At 47.5% G+C, this 27,883-nt stretch overlaps 2 protein-coding genes across 2 annotated transcripts; both read right to left on the minus strand.

The window, feature by feature from the left end:
* Positions 1-477: 477 nt before the first annotated feature.
* LOC132392738 (gamma-crystallin S-1-like) lies at positions 478-2,452 on the minus strand. Its single transcript, XM_059967037.1, has 3 exons — positions 2,440-2,452; positions 1,834-2,082; positions 478-746 (listed from the first exon to the last, which is right to left on the minus strand). Exons 1-3 carry the CDS (start codon positions 2,450-2,452, stop codon positions 478-480), a joined length of 531 nt encoding a protein of 176 aa, XP_059823020.1.
* An 8,929-nt stretch (positions 2,453-11,381) lies between these two features.
* On the minus strand, positions 11,382-13,755 carry LOC132392102 (gamma-crystallin S-1-like). Its single transcript, XM_059965952.1, has 3 exons — positions 13,714-13,755; positions 12,719-12,961; positions 11,382-11,657 (listed from the first exon to the last, which is right to left on the minus strand). Exons 1-3 carry the CDS (start codon positions 13,753-13,755, stop codon positions 11,382-11,384), a joined length of 561 nt encoding a protein of 186 aa, XP_059821935.1.
* Positions 13,756-27,883: the final 14,128 nt, after the last annotated feature.

Genomic DNA, 27,883 nt, shown 5'->3' on the forward strand with positions numbered 1-27,883 from the left:
CATGTATACTTTGAAAACAAAATGAACTTTTGAACATTTGAAAAGCATTGCTTTCTGTGCTCTTTCAATCCATGTCTCTAATTCTGGTGTTTCATTTCTTGTGAAGTCATCTCACAAAACCATCAGAATAATAAAACTCATAAAAATAGATATTTAAACTCATTAAATACACCAGAAATAAATTCAGAAATGGAGCTCAACGCCTCACAATGAACTCAATAACACAAGAGGCAGAGAACAACTTTCCACTAATTTTGTATTTTTAGCCTCCTATGAATTATCATAACGTTATATGTTAACTGGAACCAACTGTGGTAAAACAACTTAATGTGGTCCTCAGATCATGATTACAGTCCCTGATTCTGTCCAGTGGGATCAGAGTAAATGGAATCAGATGAGCTGATAGTGTCATTAAACGTATTTTATTGCCTCCATAAATATTTCAACAAGATAAAATTAGATTTTCAAGAGCAACCTTTAGAAGTCCCTCATGCACCTGAAGGACCCGATCATTGAGTTGTAGCCGCCCCAGTCACTGTATCTCCTGTATTCCCCGGGTCTCAGGAAGTACTGTCGGCCTCTGTAGTTGGGATGTTCATAGAAGATCCAGTAACCGTCCATCACCTGACAGGAGTGGATGTCACGGTAACAGAAGCGATCATAGACAGAGGGACAATCGTCCATGAATTCCATCATCTGTCCTCCAAAGTCAGGCCTCTCGTAAATCCTCATCCTGTAGTTTCCACCTCGGTACTGGAGTAGGAAACACAGAGTTTTAGTCATGATGTTTTACAGAGTATTCACCTGCTATACACGATATCTCAAAACTCATTCACAAACTGGTGACTAACTTCAATGGGAAATAAAGTCAGATGGAATTTGATCATTCCATTAATTATCTGTCTCAGATATCCCTTTGACCAGCTTTGCTGCTGGTTCCAATAGAAGTTAAAGAAAAAGACTGTAAAAATAAATAGGAGGAATTCTGCATTTAGAAGAAAGAACATAAAGCATAGGAAAAGGTCCTTGGGCCCACACTGTTGTGCTCAAACAATTAAATTAGTAAATTCAAATTTAGTTGGCTATTTGAGTTAAATGGTCAAATAAACTAATCCCTTCTGCCTAAACAATGTCCATCTCCTTCTATCTCTCTTACAATCATGTTCCTATTTAGCCATCTATTAAAAGTCCCTGATGTACCTGCCTCTAATAACATCCTACTGCCACCCACCTCTCTCTATGTAAAAAATTCTATCTCACTCTCCTTTGAACACACACCCTCTCAACTAAAATGTATATTCTTTGGTATGAGATATTTAAACCCTGGGGAAAAGATACTGTCTGTCTTCTACATCTATGCCTCCCATAATCTTATAAACCTCTATCAGATCTCACCTCGACCTCCGCTGCTCCAGAGAAAAATAATTCAAGTTGTTCTGCCTCTCAGTACAGCACATGCCCTCTAAACCAGGCAGCATCCTGAAAAGCCTCCTTTGCACCATCTCCAAACATTCAACATCATTCCTATAATGGTGTGAGCAAAATTACATGTAATATTCCAGAGAGCTAGAAAAGACATAAAGATCTTGATCAAGGTTCCAACTATCTCATCTCTTGCCTCTCTCAATAACCAGGGATATTGTCCATCAGGCCTTGGAACATATCCACCTTAATGCTCCTTAAGAAACTCACCACTACCTCCTCCTTCACCTCAAAATACCCTTGCAATTTAAGACATTCAGGCATTTTTGTAACAATTAGGCACTAGCAAGACAAATTCTCCATTTTCAGAGCCAAGCTAAAAAAAAATCAAACTCCTTGAAAATGTGAAACTTACATATGGGTAACTGCGACAGGACCTGATTGTGTCATTCAATCCCATCCAGCGCTGGTAGTCAGGATACTCTCCCCTGCTCAGGACATACTGGTATCCCATGTAGTTGGGTTTCTCGTACAACACCCACCAGTCATTCTCAACACGGATGGAGTTACAGCGGCTGAAATAAGGGGAGAGGTCGGCACAGTCGGTGCTGCACTCATAGTGCCGACCCTGGAAGTTCCTGTCCTCGTAGAAGATGATCTGTGGGAAGAAACATATCTGTGTTAATAGTTGCTCAGGTGTTCATGGAGAATTCTCATTTAATTCATTTACTGAGTTGTCCTTGCCTTTCCCATTTTGAACACAGTGAGTCTGGTAACCAACTGAATGTTTCACTGCTGAACACAAGCTGGTATTTATATGCAGGGTCGAAAGGCTTCACTAGGCAGTTTCCTGTTGTTCTGATGACACAACATTAAACCTCAGCAAAATGCAGCAAAACCCCTTATTCTCATTCATTGGAGAAAAGCAGAAAGACTTTTGTTGTATTATGTTGTGCTTGCTTTTCATTTTAATTGTTGTTTAAAAGAAGTAGTTCAGGAACATCCACAGCTGCATATCACCCATGTCCATTCACCTTGGTCAAAATGGCATTTTGGTTCCCTTTCCCAAAATGCCTAAGTTGAGGACATACCTTACTAAACTGAGAAACATCTTTTGGGAATCCATCTCTACAACTTCTTCCACACAGCACTCCTCTTCAGCCAAAGGAGTCAATCATGATTTGCTTTCAATAATCTCTGTTTTCTCTCCCTTCATAACCCATTTGATCATCCAAGGGAGAGTTAATATTGCCTTTTGCTCTGGCTCCCTTGCAGTTTCCCTACCTTCAGAATTCATTATACTTGCTCCACTTATCTTGTTGAACAAGTTGCAAAGTCAAAGTTTTCCACCCTCCTGTCATTGAAGAACTGCACAGATACGATCAGCATTTCAATTACCTCCACATTCTGAATCTCCTCACCATTGTTGTGATATTTCTTTGCTTTTAATTCCTTTTTCTGATTTGAGAAAAGCCAATCAATCAATAATTGCTTCTGATAGGCTTGTAGTTTATCATTGCAGTCATCGATGAGTATGTCCCCACAAAACAATTGAGAATCTTCCCCAACCAGGAGCCCTGGATGAACCATGAGATCCACAGTCTGCTGAGGAACAGATCAGAAGCATTCAACTCTGGTGACCAAGAAAGTTACAAGAGGTCCAGTTGCAATCTCTGGAAAACCATTTCACGAGTGAACTGGCAATTTGATGTTCAACCTGAATCAATGAAGGATGCTCAACAAAGATGGCAGAGATTGAATACTATCACAAAGTGAAATCGGGGAACAGAGCTTCACTTCCAGATGAGCTCAATGTCTTCAATACTCACTTTTACCATCAAAATATGAAAGAACCATCATGAATTCACTCCGCTCCTAATGATCCTATGATTTCAGTCTTTGAGGTCAACATGAGAGAACCCTCAGGAGGACAAACCCACAGAAACCATGTGTCTCAGCTGGGGCACCTGGTCAGATGAAATGGCTGGATGTTCACTGAGATATTTAACCACTCTCTTCAGCAGTCTGCGATGCCCGTTTACTTCAAGCAGGATTCAATTATGCAGTTGTCTAAGAAGAGCATGGTAACCTGCCTCAATGACCATCATCCAGTAGCACCTACATCGAGAATGGTAAAGTGTTTTGAGTGATTGATTATGAAACATTCTTGTTACTGCCTGAGAAGTGATTTGGATCTGCTGTAATTTGTCTATCAGAATAACAGTTCCACAGCAGATTCCAGTCCATTGGCTTTTTACTCAACCCTGGAACATCTGGCCAGCAAAGATACATACAACAGGATGCTCTTCATTGACAACAGCTCATCATTCAAAACTATCACCCCTCAAAACTAATCAATAAGTTTCAAGACCTTGGCCTCAAAACCTCATTGAGTCATTGGATACTCAGGTTGCCCTCAGTCAGTTGGTTTGGTGTTCTATGTGCTCTATTGCACCTTTCTTTATCTTTAATGTCCTGCACTTATCTAGTCCAAAGTACATTTTTACATCTTTCCAAAATTGTTCTACTATTTTAATTAATTGTTTTAGCTTTACTGATGAAGGAGTGCATAATTTCAAATTGCCCATGTATAGAACGTGTGTCAAGGTGCAATTAACTTGGTTGTTTCAGACTTTATGTCTTATTTTCATACATTTCAGTAAAGTAGAGAGTGGGTTTAAAGCTAGGCAAAACCATCGTAGGCTTACAGATTTGCCCTGGAAAATACCTCACTTATTTTGATAATGGTGGTTCTTTTTTTGTTGTTAGTAGATAGGGTATGTGTGTTGCCCTTAAGGCATTTGTTTAGCTTTATTACATTTTTGCTTTAGTAATTTGTTTGTAATTATTTTCTAGTTAAAGTTGAGGTTGTTGAAAGTAAATTTGTTGTCTGTGATGTATCGTGGCACGCGATGACGTCATACCTGGTTTTGCCGCGTCTTGTGGGAAAATACTGGTTTGTAGAAATGGGAAGGCGGGGGCTTGTGTGTGCAGGATCAGCGCAAGAAAAGTTTTCATTCTACGCACTAAGAAGCATCATAGAAGCAATGCCATAAGTTTATAAGATAATCGATATGTTGAAATAAAAATGTTACCGCTGATTCTGTTAAAAGTAATGACGGTTGATAAAGTTTATGTTCTTTGTTATTGAAAGCGTGCTGGATAGTTTGTGAAGTCTATTTAAAGCCAGTTGATGGCATAGGTAGATTCTGACTGTATGTTGTACTTTAATGTAATATAGTTTGTTGTAGTTTTACTTTTACATGTATTTATGATGTAAATGCGATGCCAAGAAGGAAACAAACACTGTATATATTTTGTATTGTTTTATCAACAGTTTTTACCACACGTTAATGTGGAAGAGTGAACAGTAAACAGTTAATCTTACTGCGATCGTGCCCTCATTGACTATGGTTTAAATTCAGTGTTTAGTTCAGAGTTCTTACACCTGTACGAGAACACTACAGGGTGATTATAGTATATCAATGCTTCAACAGGTGTTGAAGAAATTTCACAAGTATTTGATGTAGTTTACATATTTTAAGAACTTCTATTAACTATCAGTGTGGGACAGAATGAAATGCTCTTTGGTATAGCAAAATCAAAAATGCCCATGTTTCTCTTGCTTTGATTTAGAATCCTTTCAAATCCTTACAGCATCCTTTCTGCTCTTCAGTAAGTATACAGTGATTACCAAAGTGAGTGGTGATTAGTTGTGGGATGCATACAATTTTGTAAATCATTTGTAGCCAAGCAATAGGACAATATTTTGATGTTTTTTTTGTGTTTTCTCCTTTAGGTAAGACATAAGTTGTAACTTCTGTCAAACTTTCAGGCATTTTTTCAAGATTGTTAAGAAACTTGTTGACATGTATTAATAGGAATGAATAAAGGCAAGTAATTTTTTATACTAATAATTATGAATATTATCACTGTCGGTACTTTTCCAGTTGTGGCTAATTTTTATAACTTCTTTTAGCAGATCCAATGTAACTTTAAGTGTTCCCATGTCTTCATTTGAGTGAGTGTGGCTTGGAGGCAACTTCCAAATATGAAAGAACCATCATGAAATCCCTCAACTTTTGTTGACCCTGTGATTTCAGTCTTTGACGTCAACATGAGAGAATCCCTTAGGAGAACAAACCCACAGAAACCATCAGGCCCAGATGGGGCTTCTGGCCAGATGAACTGGCTGGAGTGTTCACTGAGATATTTAACCATTCGCTTCTGCAGTCTGAGGTATCCATCTGCTTCAAGCAGGCTTTAATTGTACTGGTGTCTAAGAAGAACGTGGTAATCTGCCTCAACGACCATCATCCAGAAACACTTACATCTGCAGCAGTGAAGTGCTTTGAGAATTTAATTATGAAACATTTCAATTGCTGCCAGAGAAGTGACTTGGACCCACTCCAATTTGCCTATTGGCACAACAGGTCCACAACAGATTGCAATTTTTGGTACTTCACTCAATCCTGCAACATCTGGACAGCTAAGATGCATACAGCACAGTGCTCTTTATTGAGTGCAGCTCAGCATTCAATCCCATCATCTCCTCAAAATTAATCAATAAGCTTCATGGCCTTGCCCTCAATATCTCCTTGTGCAATTGGATCTTCGATTTCTTCACTTGTAGACCCCAGTCAGCTTGAATTGGCAACAATTTCTCCTCCACAATTTCCAGCATCACCATTGCACCACAAAGCTGTGTGCCTAGCCTCCTGCAATACTCCATTGTGAAGATATGGCTTGACATCTAAAACGTTGACAAGTTCCTCTAGATATGTGGTGGAGAATATCTTGACTTGCTGAAAGTGGCTTGGTATGGAAACACTGATATCCTTGAATGTAAAAATACTATAAAAAGTAATGGATGCAGCCCAGTCCATCACAGGTAAAGCTCTTCCCACCAGTGAGCATATATACATGGAGCTTTGTCATAGGAAAGGAGCATCCATCCTCCAGGACCCCCACCAGCCAAGCCGTGCTCCCTTGTTACTGCTGCTCTCAGGAAGAAGATACAGGTACCTCAGGACTCACACCAGCAGGTTCAGGAACTGTTATTAACTTTCAAGCACCAGTGGGGATAACGTCACTCAACTCCACTTGGTATATCACTGACCAGCTTCCACAACCTATGGACTCTTCATCACATGCTCCCGAAGTATATTGCTTATTTATTAAATATTTTTTCTCAGCTCAAGCTGGTAAAAGCTGAGGCTTGGGCATAGCCAAGCACACTCATTTCTCAATTGCTAGGAACTTTGGGACTATTTGAGTGGTTTTTTGTATTATGGCTTTCTGAAGCTTTCGTAGATATTATCATCTATCCCTGACTGTTTAATGCAATTCTGTAGAGGCTTTGGGAAGATACCAACCGAAGATATTATGAATGGGACATATGCTCATGATCCACAGTCATTCAATTTCCTCTTTCCATTCAGCATATTTCTGGTGTTTTACATTTATTGATTTCTGCATGTTATATGTGTTTGGAATAGCTATACCCGCCTAGTTAGTTGTTCTAGTTTGTTTATCCTGTATTATTACATCCACACTATTATCCTGGATTGTCCTATCAGTAACAACGTATCGGTCAGAATAAAATCTATTGACTTGTGACGCTAAAACTGGATAAGGCTTGATTTATAGTAAGGTAAGTAAGGTATGGTGTCCTTTATGAGTTTGTATTTTAAAGCAAGATTTTGGTGAATTGTGTTTGCCACTTGGTTATGCCTGTGCGAGTAATCCGATTCAGTTAAAATGCTACAGGATCCTGTAATATGTTGGATTGTTTCTGGTTTCTCTTTGCATTTTCTGCATTTATTGTCTTGATTTTTTTGGTCTTTTATTATATATTTTTGATAATTATTTGTGTAATCAGATTGCTCCTTCGATTTCTGGGAAGAGGTTTCCAACACAGAGTCAAGTATTTTATGCTTTCTCGTTGACAACTGGTCTGCTCAGATCATGGGGACGTCTTCCATGGAGGGCCATGCTCTTCCATTGGTTAACTTTTTCTTCTGTAGTGATATTTTCTTCATTTATCTGGGTTCGACATTCATTTAAGTTTAGTTGTGTGTATTTCTTCTCAAAATTGCATATGCTAACATGCATTGCTGAATCTTGTTTTAATTGTTGAAACTATATCCTTAAAAGTTTTATCTGACTTTATTGATAAAGGAGTATATCATTTCAAATCGTTCATGTATAAAATGTGTGTCATGGTGTAGTTCGTATGGTTATTTTTTATTTGGTACCCTATTTTCATCTGATTCAGTAAATTTGACAGCAGATTTAAAGCTAGACAAAACTATAGTGGGCTTACAGAGTCACCCTGGAAAATGCCTCACTTTATTTTGATAATGGTGGTTGTATTTTTTTTTGTGTTGTTAACAGATGGGGTGATGCCAATGCTTCATCAGATGTTATAGGAATTTAACAAGTATTGGGTGTAGTTTATATATATTAAGAACTCCTATCAACCTTATGTCTGGGACAGAATCAAATGCTTTTTGGTAGTCAATATAACAACATGAAAGATTTCTGCTTTTCCTCCAGATTTGATTTAGAATTACAGAACCTATTATCAGTTGTTCTTTGCTTCCTTTCATACCCTTATAGCATCCTTTCTGCCCTTCTTTAAGTATATAGCAGTTATCTACAGTAAGTGAGTGGAAATTAGATGTGGAATACATACAATTTGTGTATAGAATTTGTAAACAAGCAATATTTTGATGGGCCATTTGTGATTTCTCCTTTAGGTAAGAGATAAGTTTTGACTTCTGTCAAAAATGTGAGCCCTTTTTCAGGACTTTTAAGAAAATTGCTGACATGTATTAATAGGTATGGATGAAGGCGAGTTTATTTTTAATCTCAATAATTATGAATATTATCACTGCCAGTATTTTTCAAGTAGTGAAAAATATTTTTAAAACATCTTTTAACATATCCATTTTAACTTCAGGTGTTTGCGTATCTTCAATTGTCTGAGTGTGGCTTGGAGGCAACTTCCAGATGGAGGTGTTTCCATGCTGTTGCTGCCCTTGTCCGTTTTGCTGATGGAATCTGAGAGTTTGGAAGGTTCTTTCCAAAGAATATTAGGGTCATGGAGTTATACTCCACAGTGACAGGCCCCTCAGCCCAACTCAGCCATGTTGAGCAATTTGCTCATCTGTGCAGGTCTTGCTTGCCTGCATTGATGCATATTTGCAATCCATGTACCTGTTTAAATGTCATCTAAACATTGAAATTTTCCCAACTATTACAAATTCCTCTGGTAGTCTGGTCCATATACCCACCTTGCTCTGTGTGAAAAATGTGCTCCTCAGTACCCCTCTTTCCCCTCACATTCCAAATCTATGTCCTTTAATCTTAGACTCCTTGAACCTCCAACTTGTACGTACTTCTCATGACTTTAAAAACCTGCCTAACACTATCCATCAGTTTCCTTCCTTCTGGGGAAATCTTAATTCTTAAGGAGTTTACATCTGAGATTATTATTTCAGGCAGTTCTGGGAGATGACACATACACTACAGTTATTTTGCTACGACCTTACTGGGTTGTTGATTTGCCTATTTCAGTGAGAAGAAATTTTTCAGCACCTCAACTTTAAGTAAATGCCCTATTATCTTATTGCTATGACAACTAGTCCGAGGCCCCTAACCTTGGAAACATCTCGATATCAACCCTATCATGTGGTTTAGGATGTTATTTGTTTCAGTAAGGTCATCCTTCACTCTACTCTAAAGAATATAGAAATGTGTCTTAAATCTGGTAAGATTCTTCTGTCCTTACATTAGCATCCCACAACAAGCGATTAGGAAATCTTCCTAAAGTAAAGGTAGTTGCTGCTCTTTGCCAAAGCAAAAGCCTTGCTCTAGTATCTAATGCATCCACTTTCAGAATTAAATCCCTTCACAGCAATATGCTTTGATTTAATTCTAAGATTACTGAAAACCACCTAAAATATGTGGATTTGATGAGCTTCAATTTCAACTCAAATTGTGCTTCTGTGTTAAACTATGATACACTTTCTGTATCTCTTTCATACTGTTCAGTATTAAGTGGTAAGAAGTTATTGATACACTAACAAAGTCTACTCCTGTCCTCTTCTGAGCCAATTCTGCATCTCCTGATATTTCAAAAGAGTTTCCACTTCTCCTTTTAATATCCCAATGATCTGCCTCTACAACAATCTGGGATAGACAATTCCAGAGGATCATCATCTTCTCCAAGACTTACGTTTCAGTCTTATTACATTCTTTAGGAACAGTGTTGACTGAGGTTTCAATAATTCAAGCTCATTTCCTTCTTTTTGTTAACTTACTTCAGAAGATTCTGCAGCTTCAAATCATTCCATATCAAATTCGATTCAAATTCCATCTTTCACAATGCGGACCCACACAGAATCGTAGGTATGTTCACTCTATCCAGCAGATTTCTGTCCATGTCTTGTTGTTGATTATACTAGTCTCACTTCGGTCATATTTTGTAAAAGTATAAAGAAAAATTTGCGAAATGTTTTGTAAATATTCTGGTCAAGATGGCGCCAATGAACAATTCCTCAGGCAACATCATCAAATAGCCAATGGTGTCAATTATTTCACTTTCTCATCATCTTCTGCTTGTTGTTCTTGTCTTGACTGTGTTACGGAACTGCTGGAGTCCGTGACTGTGGAGGTTGGAATTGGATCAAATGAGCAAGCTCTGTCCTGTGTCCGGAGAGGGCCGAGAGCAGGAACTGCCACATCGAGGTCAGAGACAAGGTCCCAAAGAGGACTGAGAGCACAAGCAGCCTTGTGCAAAAGACCAAAGCATGGTCAAGAAAAACTCTAGTTTGAGGTATTGAGGAAGATTGAGGAGGAGATCAGCGGTCACTCTCAAGAGAGGCCATGAGGCGACGCCAGTCAGTAGCCAGCTTGGCAGTGTTCAGAACCAGCGCTGCAGGTGCTCTTCACAGAAGGTCTGAGTTTGTATGGCCACTCTCCTCAGGGAAGATGTTTTCAATAGTCTGAGATTTATGCGATTGTTGGACTGTACTTTATGTTGGTAGCCTTCAGTTTTCAATGATTTCTTTCTTGCTGCCAATTGGCAGGCAACTGTTATGTTACTTTTTGTGCGAGGAGGAGTTGGGCGTTTGTGGACTGAGTTTTTTGTTGGTGGTTTTCTGAGTGACCAATCTGTTACTGCTCTGTATCTGAGAGAGGGAGTTGGGGGTTTTGATTATATTGTCGCTGATATATTTGAGAGAGAGGGAATGGGATTTGATGTTACTTTCGTTGATTCTTTTGTGTGGAAGGAGCTTGGGGATTAATGCTATTGTTGCTATTTTTTGCAAGGGCTGGGAATGGGGGTAGTTTTCCGTGTGTGGGAGGGTCTTTTTGGGTTTGTGAGTCTTGTTTCTTTTTCTTTTTCATGCTAGGTGGGGATGTCTTTCTTTTCAACTATTCATTTGTTTTTCTGTATTTCATGGCTGTCTGGAGAAGTCAAATATCAAATATAAATATAAATATAAATTGAGCCTTTGAACCTATGAAAATGTCTGATTTCTGTGCTATTTAACTCCATTTATATTGTTCACGCTTTTATGAAGTCCTTTCACAAAACCATCAGAATCACGGAACTCATAAAGATAGATATTTCTACTCATTAAATACACTGGAAATAAATTCAAAAATGGAGCTCAAGGCAATGAACGCAATAACACAAGAGGCAATGAACAACTTTCTATTAAGTTTGTATTTTTCAGCCTCCTATGAATCATCATAATGTTATCTGTTAACTGGAACCAACTGTGGTAAAACAATTTAATGTGGTCCTCAGATTATGATTACTGTCCCAGATTCTGTCCAGTGGAATGAGGGTAAATAAATTAAATGAGCTGATCATGTCATCAAAGATATTTTATTAGCTCCATAAATATTTCAACCAGATAAAATCAGAATTTCAAGAACAATATTTAGAAGTCCCTCATGCGCCTGAAGGACCCGATCATTGAGTTGTAGCCGCCCCAGTCGCTGTATCTCCTGTATTCCCCGGGTCTCAGGAAGTACTGTTGGCCTATGTAATTTGGATGTTCATAGAAGATCCAGTAACCATCCATCACCTGACAGGAGTGGATGTCACGGTAACGGAAACGATCATAGACAGAGGGACAGTTATCTATGAATTCCATCATCTGCCCTCCAAAATCAGGTCTCTCGTAAATCCTCATCCTGTAGTTTCCACCTCGGTACTGGAGTAGGAAACACAGAGTTTCAGAAATGATGTTTAGTAAATTGTTCCCTTATTATTCACTACTTCTCAACACTAATTCATAGACTGGACATTGACTTCAATGGAAGTTAAGGTCAGATGCAATTTGATCATTTCACTTATTGTCTGAATCAGTGATGCCTCCAACCAGCATTGCTGCTGGTTCAAATGGGAGTTAAAAGAAAACACAGCAAATAATGTGAAAAGCTGCATTTTGAACATAGAATATCGGATATCAGAGAGAGAAACAGGCCCTTGGCCCACAATGTTCGGCCCAACCAATTAAATTAGTACATTTAAATTTAGTTGGCTCTTTAAATTAAATGGCAAACTAAACTAATCCCTCCTGTCTGATCAATGTCCATGTCCTTCCACCTCCCTTACTTTCATGTGCCTATCTGAGAGTCTCTCAAAAGCCCCTGATGAACCTGCCACTAGCAGCACACCAGTCAATGCCTTCCAGACACCCAACCCTCTCTGTGTAAAAGACTTGCCTCCCAAATCTCCTTTGAACTCACACCCTCTCACCTTAAATGCAGGTCCTGTGATAGGAGATATTTTACCCGTGCCTTTCATAAACTTATAAACCTCTATCGGATCTCCCTTCAACCTCCAGGGAAAACAACTCAAGTTTGCTAGACCTCCCAATACAACATATGCCCTCTAAACCAGGCAGCATCCTGATAAGCTTCTGCTGCACCTTCTAAGTCTAAAGTCTAAACATTCATGTAATGGGGTGATCAAAATTATATGCAATGCACTGGACGGCAAGAAAAGGCATGAAGATGTTGGACAGTGCGCCAGGAATCTCATCTCTTGTCTCTCACAATAAGCTGGGGTATATTCCATCTGAACTTGGGGCTTATCTACCCTAACGCTCAATGAGACCCAACACGACCTCCTGCTTAACCTCGAAACACCTGAGCATATTTATACACTTAGACATATTTAACACTAATTAGGCACTTGCTAGGCAAATTTTCCATTTTCAGAGCCAATCTGCAAAAGATCAAATCGCCTGAGAAAAATATTGCAACTTACGTATGGGTAACTGCGACAGGACCTGATTGTGTCATTGAATCCCATCCAGCGCTGGTAGTCAGGATACTCTCCCCTGCTCAGGACATACTGGTATCCCATGTAGTTGGGTCTCTCGTACAACACCCACCAGTCACTCTCAACACGGATGGAGTTACAGCGGCTGAAGTAAGGGGAGAGGTCGCCACAGTCGGAGCTGCACTCATAGTGCCGACCCTGGAAGTTCCTGTCCTCGTAGAAGATGATCTGTGGGAAGAAACATATCTGTGTTAATAGTTGCTCAGGTGTTCATGGAGAATTCTCATTTAGTTCATTTACTGAGTAGCCCTTGCCTTTCCCATTTTGAACACAGTGAGTCTGGTAACCAGCTGAGTGTTTCACTGCCGAACACAAGTTGGTATTTATATGCAGGGTCGAAAGGCCTCACTAGGCAGTTTCTTGTTATTCTGCTGACACAACATTAAACATCAGCAAAATGGAACAAAATCCTTTTTTTCATTTATTGTAGAAAAACAACAAAGACATTCTGGATTCTTACAGTTGTGCTTTCTTATCATTTTAATTGTTGTATAAACCAAACAGTTCAGGAACATTCACAGCTACATATCACCCAGGTCCATTCACCTAGGTCAAAGTAGCAGTTTGGTTCTCTTTCTCAAGCTGCCTAAATTTTGAAGGCATATCTTATTAAAATGACAAATAACTTTTGAAAATCCATCTATACAGCTTCTCTAGCACAACACTGGTCAGCTACCCCTTCAGCCAGATGAGTCAAAAATGATTTCTCTTCAATAATATCTGCTGCCTCTCCCTCCATAACCCCCTTGATCCTCCAAGTGAGAGTTAATGTTGCCTTTTGCAGTGGTTCCCTGTAGTTTTCCCACCTCTGACGTTCATTATGTTTGCTCCACTTCTCTTGTTGAACACGTTGAACAGTCCAAGCCTTCCACTCTCCTGTCACTGAAGAACTATACACATACACTCAGCATTTCAATTACCTGCTCATTCTGGATTTCCTCTCCATCCTTGTGATATCCCATACCTTTAAATTCTTTCTTTTTATGTGAGAAAGGCCAATAATAAGCTTCAGATAAGTTGTTGATTTATAAAAATCATTGTCGACAAGCATTCATTCAGTCTTCTTCAACCAGGAGCCCTGGATGAACCATGAGATCGACAATCTGCTGAGGGCCAGATCAGAGGCATTCAAATCTGGTGACCAAGAAAGTTACCAGAGATCCAGGCCCAGTCTCCGGAAAGCCATCTCATGAATGAAGTGGCAATTCCAGACTAAACTTGAATCAATAAAGAATGCTCATCAGCCGTGGCAGAGTTTGAACACGATCACTTCTTATAAAGTGAAATCATGCGACAGAGGTGACAACAAGATTTCATTACCAGATGATCTCAGAGTCTTCTATGCTCACTTTGACCATCAAAACATGGAGGAACCATCATGGGTATCTGGCTGAATAGCTAAGATCAATTGGCTGGAGTATTAACTGAGATCTTTAACCTCTCACTTCTGCAGTCTGAGGTACCAACCTGCTTCAAGCATGCTTCAGTTATACTAGTATCAAAGAAGAACCTGCTTCAATTACTATAGTCCAGTCGCACTTAATCAGATTTGCAGGAAGATGTTGTTTCCTTCTTGTCGTGACTGCCTGCCGCACAGGCAACTGTGCCTTTAGCTCAGCTGCTGGGTTATCAGCAGGAGACCACTGCTCATTGAGGTTTCACTCCCTTAGCCCTGGAACATCTCCTGGTGAAAGAACAGTGGCAGAAATGTCTGCCTTCTACCCCCTGGGCTTAGTTGGTTCCACAACTTCTGTCCTTCCCCCTCGGCCACAGCCAAAAGCTGCCCTTTTCTGCCTCTTCAGCCAACTCGCTGGTGGCTCTCCTGAGTCTCACTCCAGTCACTGCCATGTCACAGAGTAACCTTGTCACTGATGTGCTGACATCTTACCACCACAGGATAAATGATGGTCCTCCAGCCAGCTTCCTTAATTCATCTTCTTCCACCCATGGGCAGCCTCCACTCCTTCCTCCCATGGGGTGGTTAACTCAGTGAGGAGGACGGACTTGGCAGCCCTAGACCACAGTACAACGTCTGGGCAGAGAGAGGTTTTGCTGTCTGCTGAGATCTGCCATCATGTTGCACTCCTTGCCTGTGCAGAGGAGTCCTGAAGGAGCTCCTGAGTGGATGCATTCAGTACTCCTACCAGCCTCAACAAATAGGATGAATTGTCATCCCACTGGGTCGTCCATAATAATGTAGAGTTGATGATTAAGCTCAGCAAGAACCTGAACCCACTGCAGTTGGTGTATCACCTCAATAAGTCTACACCCAGCAGCCTTCTCCTTTCCACCCTCCCCCCACCTTCTTTGTAGGGCCCCTGCCCCCTCCCTCTTCAGTCCTGACGAAGGGTCTCGGCCTGAAACATTGACTGATCGTTTCCACGGATGCTGTCCGGCCTGCTGAGTTCCTCCAGTGTGCTATATGTGCTGTTATCACAACACAGCTATACAGCTCTGAAGCCTGGGTCTTGTACCACAAGCAAATTAGGTTCCACAAGCACCTTCATCAGTGCTGCCTCCCCATCATCATGGCTATGAATTGGTAGGACCGTGTCTCCAATAATGAGGTCCTGGAGAAGGCTCAACTTCCAAGCACTGAAGCCACTTTGCTGCTCTGGCAACTCCGCTGGCCAGGCCATCTGTCTCGCATGGACAACTCCAGGTTACCAGAAGCAGTACTCTGTGCAGATCTCTCTCAGGACAAAAGAGATCACGGTGCCCCACGCGAGTGGCACGAAGACCCAATTAAGAAGTGGCTGTCTCACACAAACATCAAGGTCAGTGAGTGGCAGCAGCTGGCTTGTGGCAGACGCCGCTGGAGAAGACTGAAAAAAGGCACCGCCAAGAATTTTGAGGAATCCAAAAAACTGACTGCTGAAGAGAAGGGGGTCCTACTACCTGAGTGCCCACGTCCCAACTGTTCACACATCCCAACTGTTCCCACATCCCAACTGTTCCCACGTCCCAACTGTTCCCACATCCCAACTGTTCCCACGTCCCAACTGTTCCCACATCCCAACTGTTCCCACATCCCAACTGTTCCCACGTCCCAACTGTTCCCACATCCCAACTGTTCCCACATCCCTACTGTTCCCACATCCCAACTGTTCCCACATCCCAACTGTTCCCACATCCCTACTGTTCCCACATCCCAACTGTTCCCACGTCCCTACTGTTCCCACATCCCAACTGTTCCCACATCCCTACTGTTCCCACATCCCAACTGTTCCCACGTCCCAACTGTTCCCACGTCCCAACTGTTCCCACGTCCCAACTGTTCCCACGTCCCTACTGTTCCCACGTCCCTACTGTTCCCACGTCCCTACTGTTCCCACGTCCCAACTGTTCCCACGTCCCTACTGTTCCCACGTCCCAACTGTTCCCACGTCCCTACTGTTCCCACGTCCCAACTGTTCCCACGTCCCTACTGTTCCCACATCCCAACTGTTCCCACGTCCCAACTGTTCCCACGTCCCAACTGTTCCCACGTCCCAACTGTTCCCACGTCCCTACTGTTCCCACGTCCCTACTGTTCCCACGTCCCTACTGTTCCCACGTCCCAACTGTTCCCACGTCCCTACTGTTCCCACATCCCAACTGTTCCCACGTCCCAACTGTTCCCACGTCCCAACTGTTCCCACGTCCCAACTGTTCCCACGTCCCTACTGTTCCCACGTCCCTACTGTTCCCACGTCCCAACTGTTCCCACGTCCCAACTGTTCCCACGTCCCAACTGTTCCCACGTCCCTACTGTTCCCACGTCCCTACTGTTCCCACGTCCCAACTGTTCCCACGTCCCAACTGTTCCCACGTCCCAACTGTTCCCACGTCCCTACTGTTCCCACATCCCAACTGTTCCCACATCCCAACTGTTCCCACGTCCCTACTGTTCCCACATCCCTACTGTTCCCACGTCCCTACTGTTCCCACGTCACTACTGTTCCCACATCCCAACTGTTCCCACGTCCCTACTGTTCCCACGTCCCTACTGTTCCCACATCCCAACTGTTCCCACGTCCCAACTGTTCCCACATCCCAACTGTTCCCACATCCCAACTGTTCCCACGTCCCAACTGTTCCCACATCCCAACTGTTCCCACGTCCCAACTGTTCCCACATCCCAACTGTTCCCACATCCCAACTGTTCCCACATCCCTACTGTTCCCACGTCCCAACTGTTCCCACATCCCAACTGTTCCCACATCCCAACTGTTCCCACGTCCCTACTGTTCCCACATCCCAACTGTTCCCACGTCCCAACTGTTCCCACGTCCCAACTGTTCCCACATCCCAACTGTTCCCACGTCCCTACTGTTCCCACATCCCAACTGTTCCCACATCCCAACTGTTCCCACGTCCCTACTGTTCCCACGTCCCAACTGTTCCCACGTCCCTACTGTTCCCACGTCCCTACTGTTCCCACGTCCCAACTGTTCCCACGTCCCAACTGTTCCCACGTCCCAACTGTTCCCACGTCCCTACTGTTCCCACGTCCCTACTGTTCCCACGTCCCAACTGTTCCCACGTCCCAACTGTTCCCACGTCCCAACTGTTCCCACGTCCCTACTGTTCCCACATCCCAACTGTTCCCACATCCCAACTGTTCCCACGTCCCTACTGTTCCCACATCCCTACTGTTCCCACGTCCCTACTGTTCCCACGTCACTACTGTTCCCACATCCCAACTGTTCCCACGTCCCTACTGTTCCCACGTCCCTACTGTTCCCACATCCCAACTGTTCCCACGTCCCAACTGTTCCCACATCCCAACTGTTCCCACATCCCAACTGTTCCCACGTCCCAACTGTTCCCACATCCCAACTGTTCCCACGTCCCAACTGTTCCCACATCCCAACTGTTCCCACATCCCAACTGTTCCCACGTCCCTACTGTTCCCACGTCCCAACTGTTCCCACATCCCAACTGTTCCCACATCCCAACTGTTCCCACGTCCCTACTGTTCCCACATCCCAACTGTTCCCACGTCCCAACTGTTCCCACGTCCCAACTGTTCCCACATCCCAACTGTTCCCACGTCCCTACTGTTCCCACATCCCAACTGTTCCCACATCCCAACTGTTCCCACGTCCCTACTGTTCCCACGTCACTACTGTTCCCACGTCCCAACTGTTCCCACGTCCCTACTGTTCCCACGTCCCTACTGTTCCCACGTCCCTACTGTTCCCACGTCCCTACTGTTCCCACGTCCCTACTGTTCCCACGTCCCTACTGTTCCCACGTCCCAACTGTTCCCACGTCCCAACTGTTCCCACGTCCCAACTGTTCCCACGTCCCTACTGTTCCCACATCCCAACTGTTCACACATCCCAACTGTTCCCACATCCCAACTGTTCCCACGTCCCTACTGTTCCCACATCCCTACTATTCCCACATCCCTACTGTTCCCACATCCCTACTGTTCCCACGTCCCTACTGTTCCCACGTCCCTACTGTTCCCACGTCCCAACTGTTCCCACGTCCCAACTGTTCCCACGTCCCTACTGTTCCCACGTCCCTACTGTTCCCACGTCCCTACTGTTCCCACGTCCCAACTGTTCCCACGTCCCTACTGTTCCCACGTCCCTACTGTTCCCACGTCCCTACTGTTCCCACGTCCCAACTGTTCCCACGTCCCAACTGTTCCCACGTCCCAACTGTTCCCACGTCCCTACTGTTCCCACGTCCCTACTGTTCCCACGTCCCAACTGTTCCCACGTCCCAACTGTTCCCACGTCCCTACTGTTCCCACGTCCCTACTGTTCCCACGTCCCTACTGTTCCCACGTCCCTACTGTTCCCACGTCCCAACTGTTCCCACGTCCCTACAGTTCCCACATCCCTACAGTTCCCACGTCCCTACTGTTCCCACGTCCCTACTGTTCCCACGTCCCAACTGTTCCCACATCCCAACTGTTCCCACGTCCCAACTGTTCCCACGTCCCAACTGTTCCCACGTCCCTACTGTTCCCACGTCCCAACTGTTCCCACGTCCCTACCGTTCCCACGTCCCTACCGTTCCCACGTCCCAACTGTTCCCACGTCCCAACTGTTCCCACGTCCCAACTGTTCCCACATCCCAACTGTTCCCACATCCCAACTGTTCCCACATCCCAACTGTTCCCACGTCCCTACTGTTCCCACATCCCTACTGTTCCCACGTCCCAACTGTTCCCACGTCCCAACTGTTCCCACATCCCTACTGTTCCCACATCCCTACTGTTCCCACGTCCCAACTGTTCCCACATCCCTACTGTTCCCACATCCCTACTGTTCCCACATCCCAACTGTTCCCACTTCCCAACTGTACCCACATCCCAACTGTTCCCACGTCCCTACTGTTCCCAAGTCCCAACTGTTCCCACATCCCAACTGTTCCCACATCCCAACTGTTCCCACGTCCCTACTGTTCCCATGTCCCTACTGTTCCCACGTCCCAACTGTTCCCACATCCCTACTGTTCCCACATCCCAACTGTTCCCACGTCCCTACTGTTCCCACATCCCAACTGTTCCCACGTCCCAACGGTTCCCACATCCCAACTGTTCCCACATCCCTACTGTTCCCACGTCCCTACTGTTCCCACGTCCCAACTGTTCCCACGTCCCTACTGTTCCCACGTCCCAACTGTTCCCACATCCCAACTGTTCCCACATCCCAACGGTTCCCACATCCCAACTGTTCCCACATCCCTACTGTTCCCACGTCCCAACTGTTCCCACGTCCCTACTGTTCCCACGTCCCTACTGTTCCCACGTCCCTACTGTTCCCACGTCCCAACTGTTCCCACATCCCTACTGTTCCCACATCCCAACTGTTCCCACGTCCCAACTGTTCCCACGTCCCAACTGTTCCCACGTCCCTACTGTTCCCACGTCCCTACTGTTCCCACGTCCCAACTGTTCCCACGTCCCAACTGTTCCCACGTCCCTACTGTTCCCACGTCCCTACTGTTCCCACGTCCCAACTGTTCCCACGTCCCAACTGTTCCCACGTCCCAACTGTTCCCACGTCCCTACTGTTCCCACATCCCAACTGTTCCCACATCCCAACTGTTCCCACGTCCCTACTGTTCCCACATCCCTACTGTTCCCACGTCCCTACTGTTCCCACGTCCCTACTGTTCCCACATCCCAACTGTTCCCACGTCCCTACTGTTCCCACGTCCCTACTGTTCCCACATCCCAACTGTTCCCACGTCCCAACTGTTCCCACATCCCAACTGTTCCCACATCCCAACTGTTCCCACGTCCCAACTGTTCCCACATCCCAACTGTTCCCACGTCCCAACTGTTCCCACATCCCAACTGTTCCCACGTCCCAACTGTTCCCACATCCCAACTGTTCCCACATCCCAACTGTTCCCACGTCCCTACTGTTCCCACGTCCCAACTGTTCCCACATCCCAACTGTTCCCACATCCCAACTGTTCCCACGTCCCTACTGTTCCCACATCCCAACTGTTCCCACGTCCCAACTGTTCCCACGTCCCAACTGTTCCCACATCCCAACTGTTCCCACGTCCCTACTGTTCCCACATCCCAACTGTTCCCACATCCCAACTGTTCCCACGTCCCTACTGTTCCCACGTCACTACTGTTCCCACGTCCCAACTGTTCCCACGTCCCTACTGTTCCCACATCCCTACTGTTCCCACGTCCCTACTGTTCCCACGTCCCTACTGTTCCCACGTCCCTACTGTTCCCACGTCCCTACTGTTCCCACGTCCCAACTGTTCCCACGTCCCAACTGTTCCCACGTCCCAACTGTTCCCACGTCCCAACTGTTCCCACGTCCCTACTGTTCCCACGTCCCAACTGTTCACACATCCCAACTGTTCCCACATCCCAACTGTTCCCACGTCCCTACTGTTCCCACATCCCTACTATTCCCACATCCCTACTGTTCCCACATCCCTACTGTTCCCACGTCCCTACTGTTCCCACGTCCCTACTGTTCCCACGTCCCAACTGTTCCCACGTCCCAACTGTTCCCACGTCCCTACTGTTCCCACGTCCCTACTGTTCCCACGTCCCTACTGTTCCCACGTCCCAACTGTTCCCACGTCCCTACTGTTCCCACGTCCCTACTGTTCCCACGTCCCAACTGTTCCCACGTCCCAACTGTTCCCACGTCCCAACTGTTCCCACGTCCCTACTGTTCCCACGTCCCTACTGTTCCCACGTCCCAACTGTTCCCACGTCCCAACTGTTCCCACGTCCCTACTGTTCCCACGTCCCTACTGTTCCCACGTCCCTACTGTTCCCACGTCCCAACTGTTCCCACGTCCCTACAGTTCCCACGTCCCTACTGTTCCCACGTCCCTACTGTTCCCACGTCCCAACTGTTCCCACATCCCAACTGTTCCCACGTCCCAACTGTTCCCACGTCCCAACTGTTCCCACGTCCCTACTGTTCCCACGTCCCAACTGTTCCCACGTCCCTACCGTTCCCACGTCCCTACCGTTCCCACATCCCAACTGTTCCCACGTCCCAACTGTTCCCACGTCCCAACTGTTCCCACATCCCAACTGTTCCCACATCCCAACTGTTCCCACGTCCCTACTGTTCCCACATCCCTACTGTTCCCACGTCCCAACTGTTCCCACGTCCCAACTGTTCCCACATCCCTACTGTTCCCACATCCCTACTGTTCCCACGTCCCAACTGTTCCCACATCCCTACTGTTCCCACATCCCTACTGTTCCCACATCCCAACTGTTCCCACTTCCCAACTGTACCCACATCCCAACTGTTCCCACGTCCCTACTGTTCCCAAGTCCCAACTGTTCCCACATCCCAACTGTTCCCACATCCCAACTGTTCCCACGTCCCTACTGTTCCCACGTCCCTACTGTTCCCACGTCCCAACTGTTCCCACATCCCTACTGTTCCCACATCCCAACTGTTCCCACGTCCCAACTGTTCCCACGTCCCTACTGTTCCCACATCCCAACTGTTCCCACGTCCCAACGGTTCCCACATCCCAACTGTTCCCACATCCCTACTGTTCCCACGTCCCTACTGTTCCCACGTCCCAACTGTTCCCACGTCCCTACTGTTCCCACGTCCCAACTGTTCCCACATCCCAACTGTTCCCACATCCCAACGGTTCCCACATCCCAACTGTTCCCACATCCCTACTGTTCCCACGTCCCAACTGTTCCCACGTCCCTACTGTTCCCACGTCCCTACTGTTCCCACGTCCCTACTGTTCCCACGTCCCAACTGTTCCCACATCCCTACTGTTCCCACATCCCAACTGTTCCCACGTCCCAACTGTTCCCACGTCCCAACTGTTCCCACGTCCCTACTGTTCCCACGTCCCTACTGTTCCCACGTCCCAACTGTTCCCACGTCCCAACTGTTCCCACGTCCCTACTGTTCCCACGTCCCTACTGTTCCCACGTCCCAACTGTTCCCACGTCCCAACTGTTCCCACGTCCCAACTGTTCCCACGTCCCTACTGTTCCCACATCCCAACTGTTCCCACATCCCAACTGTTCCCACGTCCCTACTGTTCCCACATCCCTACTGTTCCCACGTCCCTACTGTTCCCACGTCCCTACTGTTCCCACATCCCAACTGTTCCCACGTCCCTACTGTTCCCACGTCCCTACTGTTCCCACATCCCAACTGTTCCCACGTCCCAACTGTTCCCACATCCCAACTGTTCCCACATCCCAACTGTTCCCACGTCCCAACTGTTCCCACATCCCAACTGTTCCCACGTCCCAACTGTTCCCACATCCCAACTGTTCCCACATCCCAACTGTTCCCACGTCCCTACTGTTCCCACGTCCCAACTGTTCCCACATCCCAACTGTTCCCACATCCCAACTGTTCCCACGTCCCTACTGTTCCCACATCCCAACTGTTCCCACGTCCCAACTGTTCCCACGTCCCAACTGTTCCCACATCCCAACTGTTCCCACGTCCCTACTGTTCCCACATCCCAACTGTTCCCACATCCCAACTGTTCCCACGTCCCTACTGTTCCCACGTCCCTACTGTTCCCACGTCCCAACTGTTCCCACGTCCCTACTGTTCCCACATCCCTACTGTTCCCAATTCCCAACTGTTCCCACGTCCCTACTGTTCCCACGTCCCTACTGTTCCCACGTCCCTACTGTTCCCACGTCCCTACTGTTCCCACGTCCCAACTGTTCCCACGTCCCAAATGTTCCCACGTCCCAACTGTTCCCACGTCCCAACTGTTCCCACGTCCCTACTGTTCCCACATCCCAACTGTTCCCACATCCCAACTGTTCCCACGTCCCAACGGTTCCCACGTCCCTACTGTTCCCACATCCCTACTGTTCCCACATCCCTACTGTTCCCACATCCCTACTGTTCCCACGTCCCTACTGTTCCCACATCCCTACTGTTCCCACGTCCCAACTGTTCCCACGTCCCAACTGTTCCCACGTCCCTACTGTTCCCACGTCCCTACTGTTCCCACGTCCCAACTGTTCCCACGTCCCAACTGTTCCCACGTCCCTACTGTTCCCACGTCCCTACTGTTCCCACGTCCCTACTGTTCCCACGTCCCTACTGTTCCCACATCCCAACTGTTCCCACATCCCAACTGTTCCCACATCCCAACTGTTCCCACGTCCCTACTGTTCCCACATCCCAACTGTTCCCACATCCCAACTGTTCCCACATCCCAACTGTTCCCACGTCCCAACTGTTCCCACATCCCAACTGTTCCCACGTCCCAACTGTTCCCACATCCCAACTGTTCCCACATCCCAACTGTTCCCACGTCCCTACTGTTCCCACGTCCCAACTGTTCCCACATCCCTACTGTTCCCACATCCCTACTGTTCCCACGTCCCAACTGTTCCCACATCCCTACTGTTCCCACATCCCTACTGTTCCCACATCCCAACTGTTCCCACTTCCCAACTGTACCCACATCCCAACTGTTCCCACGTCCCTACTGTTCCCAAGTCCCAACTGTTCCCACATCCCAACTGTTCCCACATCCCAACTGTTCCCACGTCCCTACTGTTCCCACGTCCCTACTGTTCCCACGTCCCAACTGTTCCCACATCCCTACTGTTCCCACATCCCAACTGTTCCCACGTCCCTACTGTTCCCACATCCCAACTGTTCCCACGTCCCAACGGTTCCCACATCCCAACTGTTCCCACATCCCTACTGTTCCCACGTCCCTACTGTTCCCACGTCCCAACTGTTCCCACGTCCCTACTGTTCCCACGTCCCAACTGTTCCCACATCCCAACTGTTCCCACATCCCAACGGTTCCCACATCCCAACTGTTCCCACATCCCTACTGTTCCCACGTCCCAACTGTTCCCACGTCCCTACTGTTCCCACGTCCCTACTGTTCCCACGTCCCTACTGTTCCCACGTCCCAACTGTTCCCACATCCCTACTGTTCCCACATCCCAACTGTTCCCACGTCCCAACTGTTCCCACGTCCCAACTGTTCCCACGTCCCTACTGTTCCCACGTCCCTACTGTTCCCACGTCCCAACTGTTCCCACGTCCCAACTGTTCCCACGTCCCTACTGTTCCCACGTCCCTACTGTTCCCACGTCCCAACTGTTCCCACGTCCCAACTGTTCCCACGTCCCAACTGTTCCCACGTCCCTACTGTTCCCACATCCCAACTGTTCCCACATCCCAACTGTTCCCACGTCCCTACTGTTCCCACATCCCTACTGTTCCCACGTCCCTACTGTTCCCACGTCCCTACTGTTCCCACATCCCAACTGTTCCCACGTCCCTACTGTTCCCACGTCCCTACTGTTCCCACATCCCAACTGTTCCCACGTCCCAACTGTTCCCACATCCCAACTGTTCCCACATCCCAACTGTTCCCACGTCCCAACTGTTCCCACATCCCAACTGTTCCCACGTCCCAACTGTTCCCACATCCCAACTGTTCCCACGTCCCAACTGTTCCCACATCCCAACTGTTCCCACATCCCAACTGTTCCCACGTCCCTACTGTTCCCACGTCCCAACTGTTCCCACATCCCAACTGTTCCCACATCCCAACTGTTCCCACGTCCCTACTGTTCCCACATCCCAACTGTTCCCACGTCCCAACTGTTCCCACGTCCCAACTGTTCCCACATCCCAACTGTTCCCACGTCCCTACTGTTCCCACATCCCAACTGTTCCCACATCCCAACTGTTCCCACGTCCCTACTGTTCCCACGTCACTACTGTTCCCACGTCCCAACTGTTCCCACGTCCCTACTGTTCCCACATCCCTACTGTTCCCACGTCCCTACTGTTCCCACGTCCCTACTGTTCCCACGTCCCTACTGTTCCCACGTCCCTACTGTTCCCACGTCCCTACTGTTCCCACGTCCCAACTGTTCCCACGTCCCAACTGTTCCCACGTCCCAACTGTTCCCACGTCCCAACTGTTCCCACGTCCCTACTGTTCCCACGTCCCAACTGTTCACACATCCCAACTGTTCCCACATCCCAACTGTTCCCACGTCCCTACTGTTCCCACATCCCTACTATTCCCACATCCCTACTGTTCCCACATCCCTACTGTTCCCACGTCCCTACTGTTCCCACGTCCCTACTGTTCCCACGTCCCAACTGTTCCCACGTCCCAACTGTTCCCACGTCCCTACTGTTCCCACGTCCCTACTGTTCCCACGTCCCTACTGTTCCCACGTCCCAACTGTTCCCACGTCCCTACTGTTCCCACGTCCCTACTGTTCCCACGTCCCAACTGTTCCCACGTCCCAACTGTTCCCACGTCCCAACTGTTCCCACGTCCCTACTGTTCCCACGTCCCTACTGTTCCCACGTCCCAACTGTTCCCACGTCCCAACTGTTCCCACGTCCCTACTGTTCCCACGTCCCTACTGTTCCCACGTCCCTACTGTTCCCACGTCCCTACTGTTCCCACGTCCCAACTGTTCCCACGTCCCTACAGTTCCCACGTCCCTACTGTTCCCACGTCCCTACTGTTCCCACGTCCCAACTGTTCCCACGTCCCAACTGTTCCCACGTCCCAACTGTTCCCACGTCCCAACTGTTCCCACGTCCCTACTGTTCCCACGTCCCAACTGTTCCCACGTCCCTACCGTTCCCACGTCCCTACCGTTCCCACATCCCAACTGTTCCCACGTCCCAACTGTTCCCACGTCCCAACTGTTCCCACATCCCAACTGTTCCCACATCCCAACTGTTCCCACGTCCCTACTGTTCCCACATCCCTACTGTTCCCACGTCCCAACTGTTCCCACGTCCCAACTGTTCCCACATCCCTACTGTTCCCACATCCCTACTGTTCCCACGTCCCAACTGTTCCCACATCCCTACTGTTCCCACATCCCTACTGTTCCCACATCCCAACTGTTCCCACTTCCCAACTGTACCCACATCCCAACTGTTCCCACGTCCCTACTGTTCCCAAGTCCCAACTGTTCCCACATCCCAACTGTTCCCACATCCCAACTGTTCCCACGTCCCTACTGTTCCCACGTCCCTACTGTTCCCACGTCCCAACTGTTCCCACATCCCTACTGTTCCCACATCCCAACTGTTCCCACGTCCCTACTGTTCCCACATCCCAACTGTTCCCACGTCCCAACGGTTCCCACATCCCAACTGTTCCCACATCCCTACTGTTCCCACGTCCCTACTGTTCCCACGTCCCAACTGTTCCCACGTCCCTACTGTTCCCACGTCCCAACTGTTCCCACATCCCAACTGTTCCCACATCCCAACGGTTCCCACATCCCAACTGTTCCCACATCCCTACTGTTCCCACGTCCCAACTGTTCCCACGTCCCTACTGTTCCCACGTCCCTACTGTTCCCACGTCCCTACTGTTCCCACGTCCCAACTGTTCCCACATCCCTACTGTTCCCACATCCCAACTGTTCCCACGTCCCAACTGTTCCCACGTCCCAACTGTTCCCACGTCCCTACTGTTCCCACGTCCCTACTGTTCCCACGTCCCAACTGTTCCCACGTCCCAACTGTTCCCACGTCCCTACTGTTCCCACGTCCCTACTGTTCCCACGTCCCAACTGTTCCCACGTCCCAACTGTTCCCACGTCCCAACTGTTCCCACGTCCCTACTGTTCCCACATCCCAACTGTTCCCACATCCCAACTGTTCCCACGTCCCTACTGTTCCCACATCCCTACTGTTCCCACGTCCCTACTGTTCCCACGTCCCTACTGTTCCCACATCCCAACTGTTCCCACGTCCCTACTGTTCCCACGTCCCTACTGTTCCCACATCCCAACTGTTCCCACGTCCCAACTGTTCCCACATCCCAACTGTTCCCACATCCCAACTGTTCCCACGTCCCAACTGTTCCCACATCCCAACTGTTCCCACGTCCCAACTGTTCCCACATCCCAACTGTTCCCACATCCCAACTGTTCCCACGTCCCTACTGTTCCCACGTCCCAACTGTTCCCACATCCCAACTGTTCCCACATCCCAACTGTTCCCACGTCCCTACTGTTCCCACATCCCAACTGTTCCCACGTCCCAACTGTTCCCACGTCCCAACTGTTCCCACATCCCAACTGTTCCCACGTCCCTACTGTTCCCACATCCCAACTGTTCCCACATCCCAACTGTTCCCACGTCCCTACTGTTCCCACGTCCCTACTGTTCCCACGTCCCAACTGTTCCCACGTCCCTACTGTTCCCACATCCCTACTGTTCCCAATTCCCAACTGTTCCCACGTCCCTACTGTTCCCACGTCCCTACTGTTCCCACGTCCCTACTGTTCCCACGTCCCTACTGTTCCCACGTCCCTACTGTTCCCACGTCCCAACTGTTCCCACGTCCCAAATGTTCCCACGTCCCAACTGTTCCCACGTCCCAACTGTTCCCACGTCCCTACTGTTCCCACATCCCAACTGTTCCCACATCCCAACTGTTCCCACGTCCCAACGGTTCCCACGTCCCTACTGTTCCCACATCCCTACTGTACCCACATCCCTACTGTTCCCACATCCCTACTGTTCCCACGTCCCTACTGTTCCCACGTCCCTACTGTTCCCACGTCCCAACTGTTCCCACGTCCCAACTGTTCCCACGTCCCTACTGTTCCCACGTCCCTAC

The sequence above is a fragment of the Hypanus sabinus genome, chromosome 4, assembly GCF_030144855.1.
Source record: "Hypanus sabinus isolate sHypSab1 chromosome 4, sHypSab1.hap1, whole genome shotgun sequence".
Taxonomy (NCBI): domain Eukaryota; kingdom Metazoa; phylum Chordata; class Chondrichthyes; order Myliobatiformes; family Dasyatidae; genus Hypanus; species Hypanus sabinus.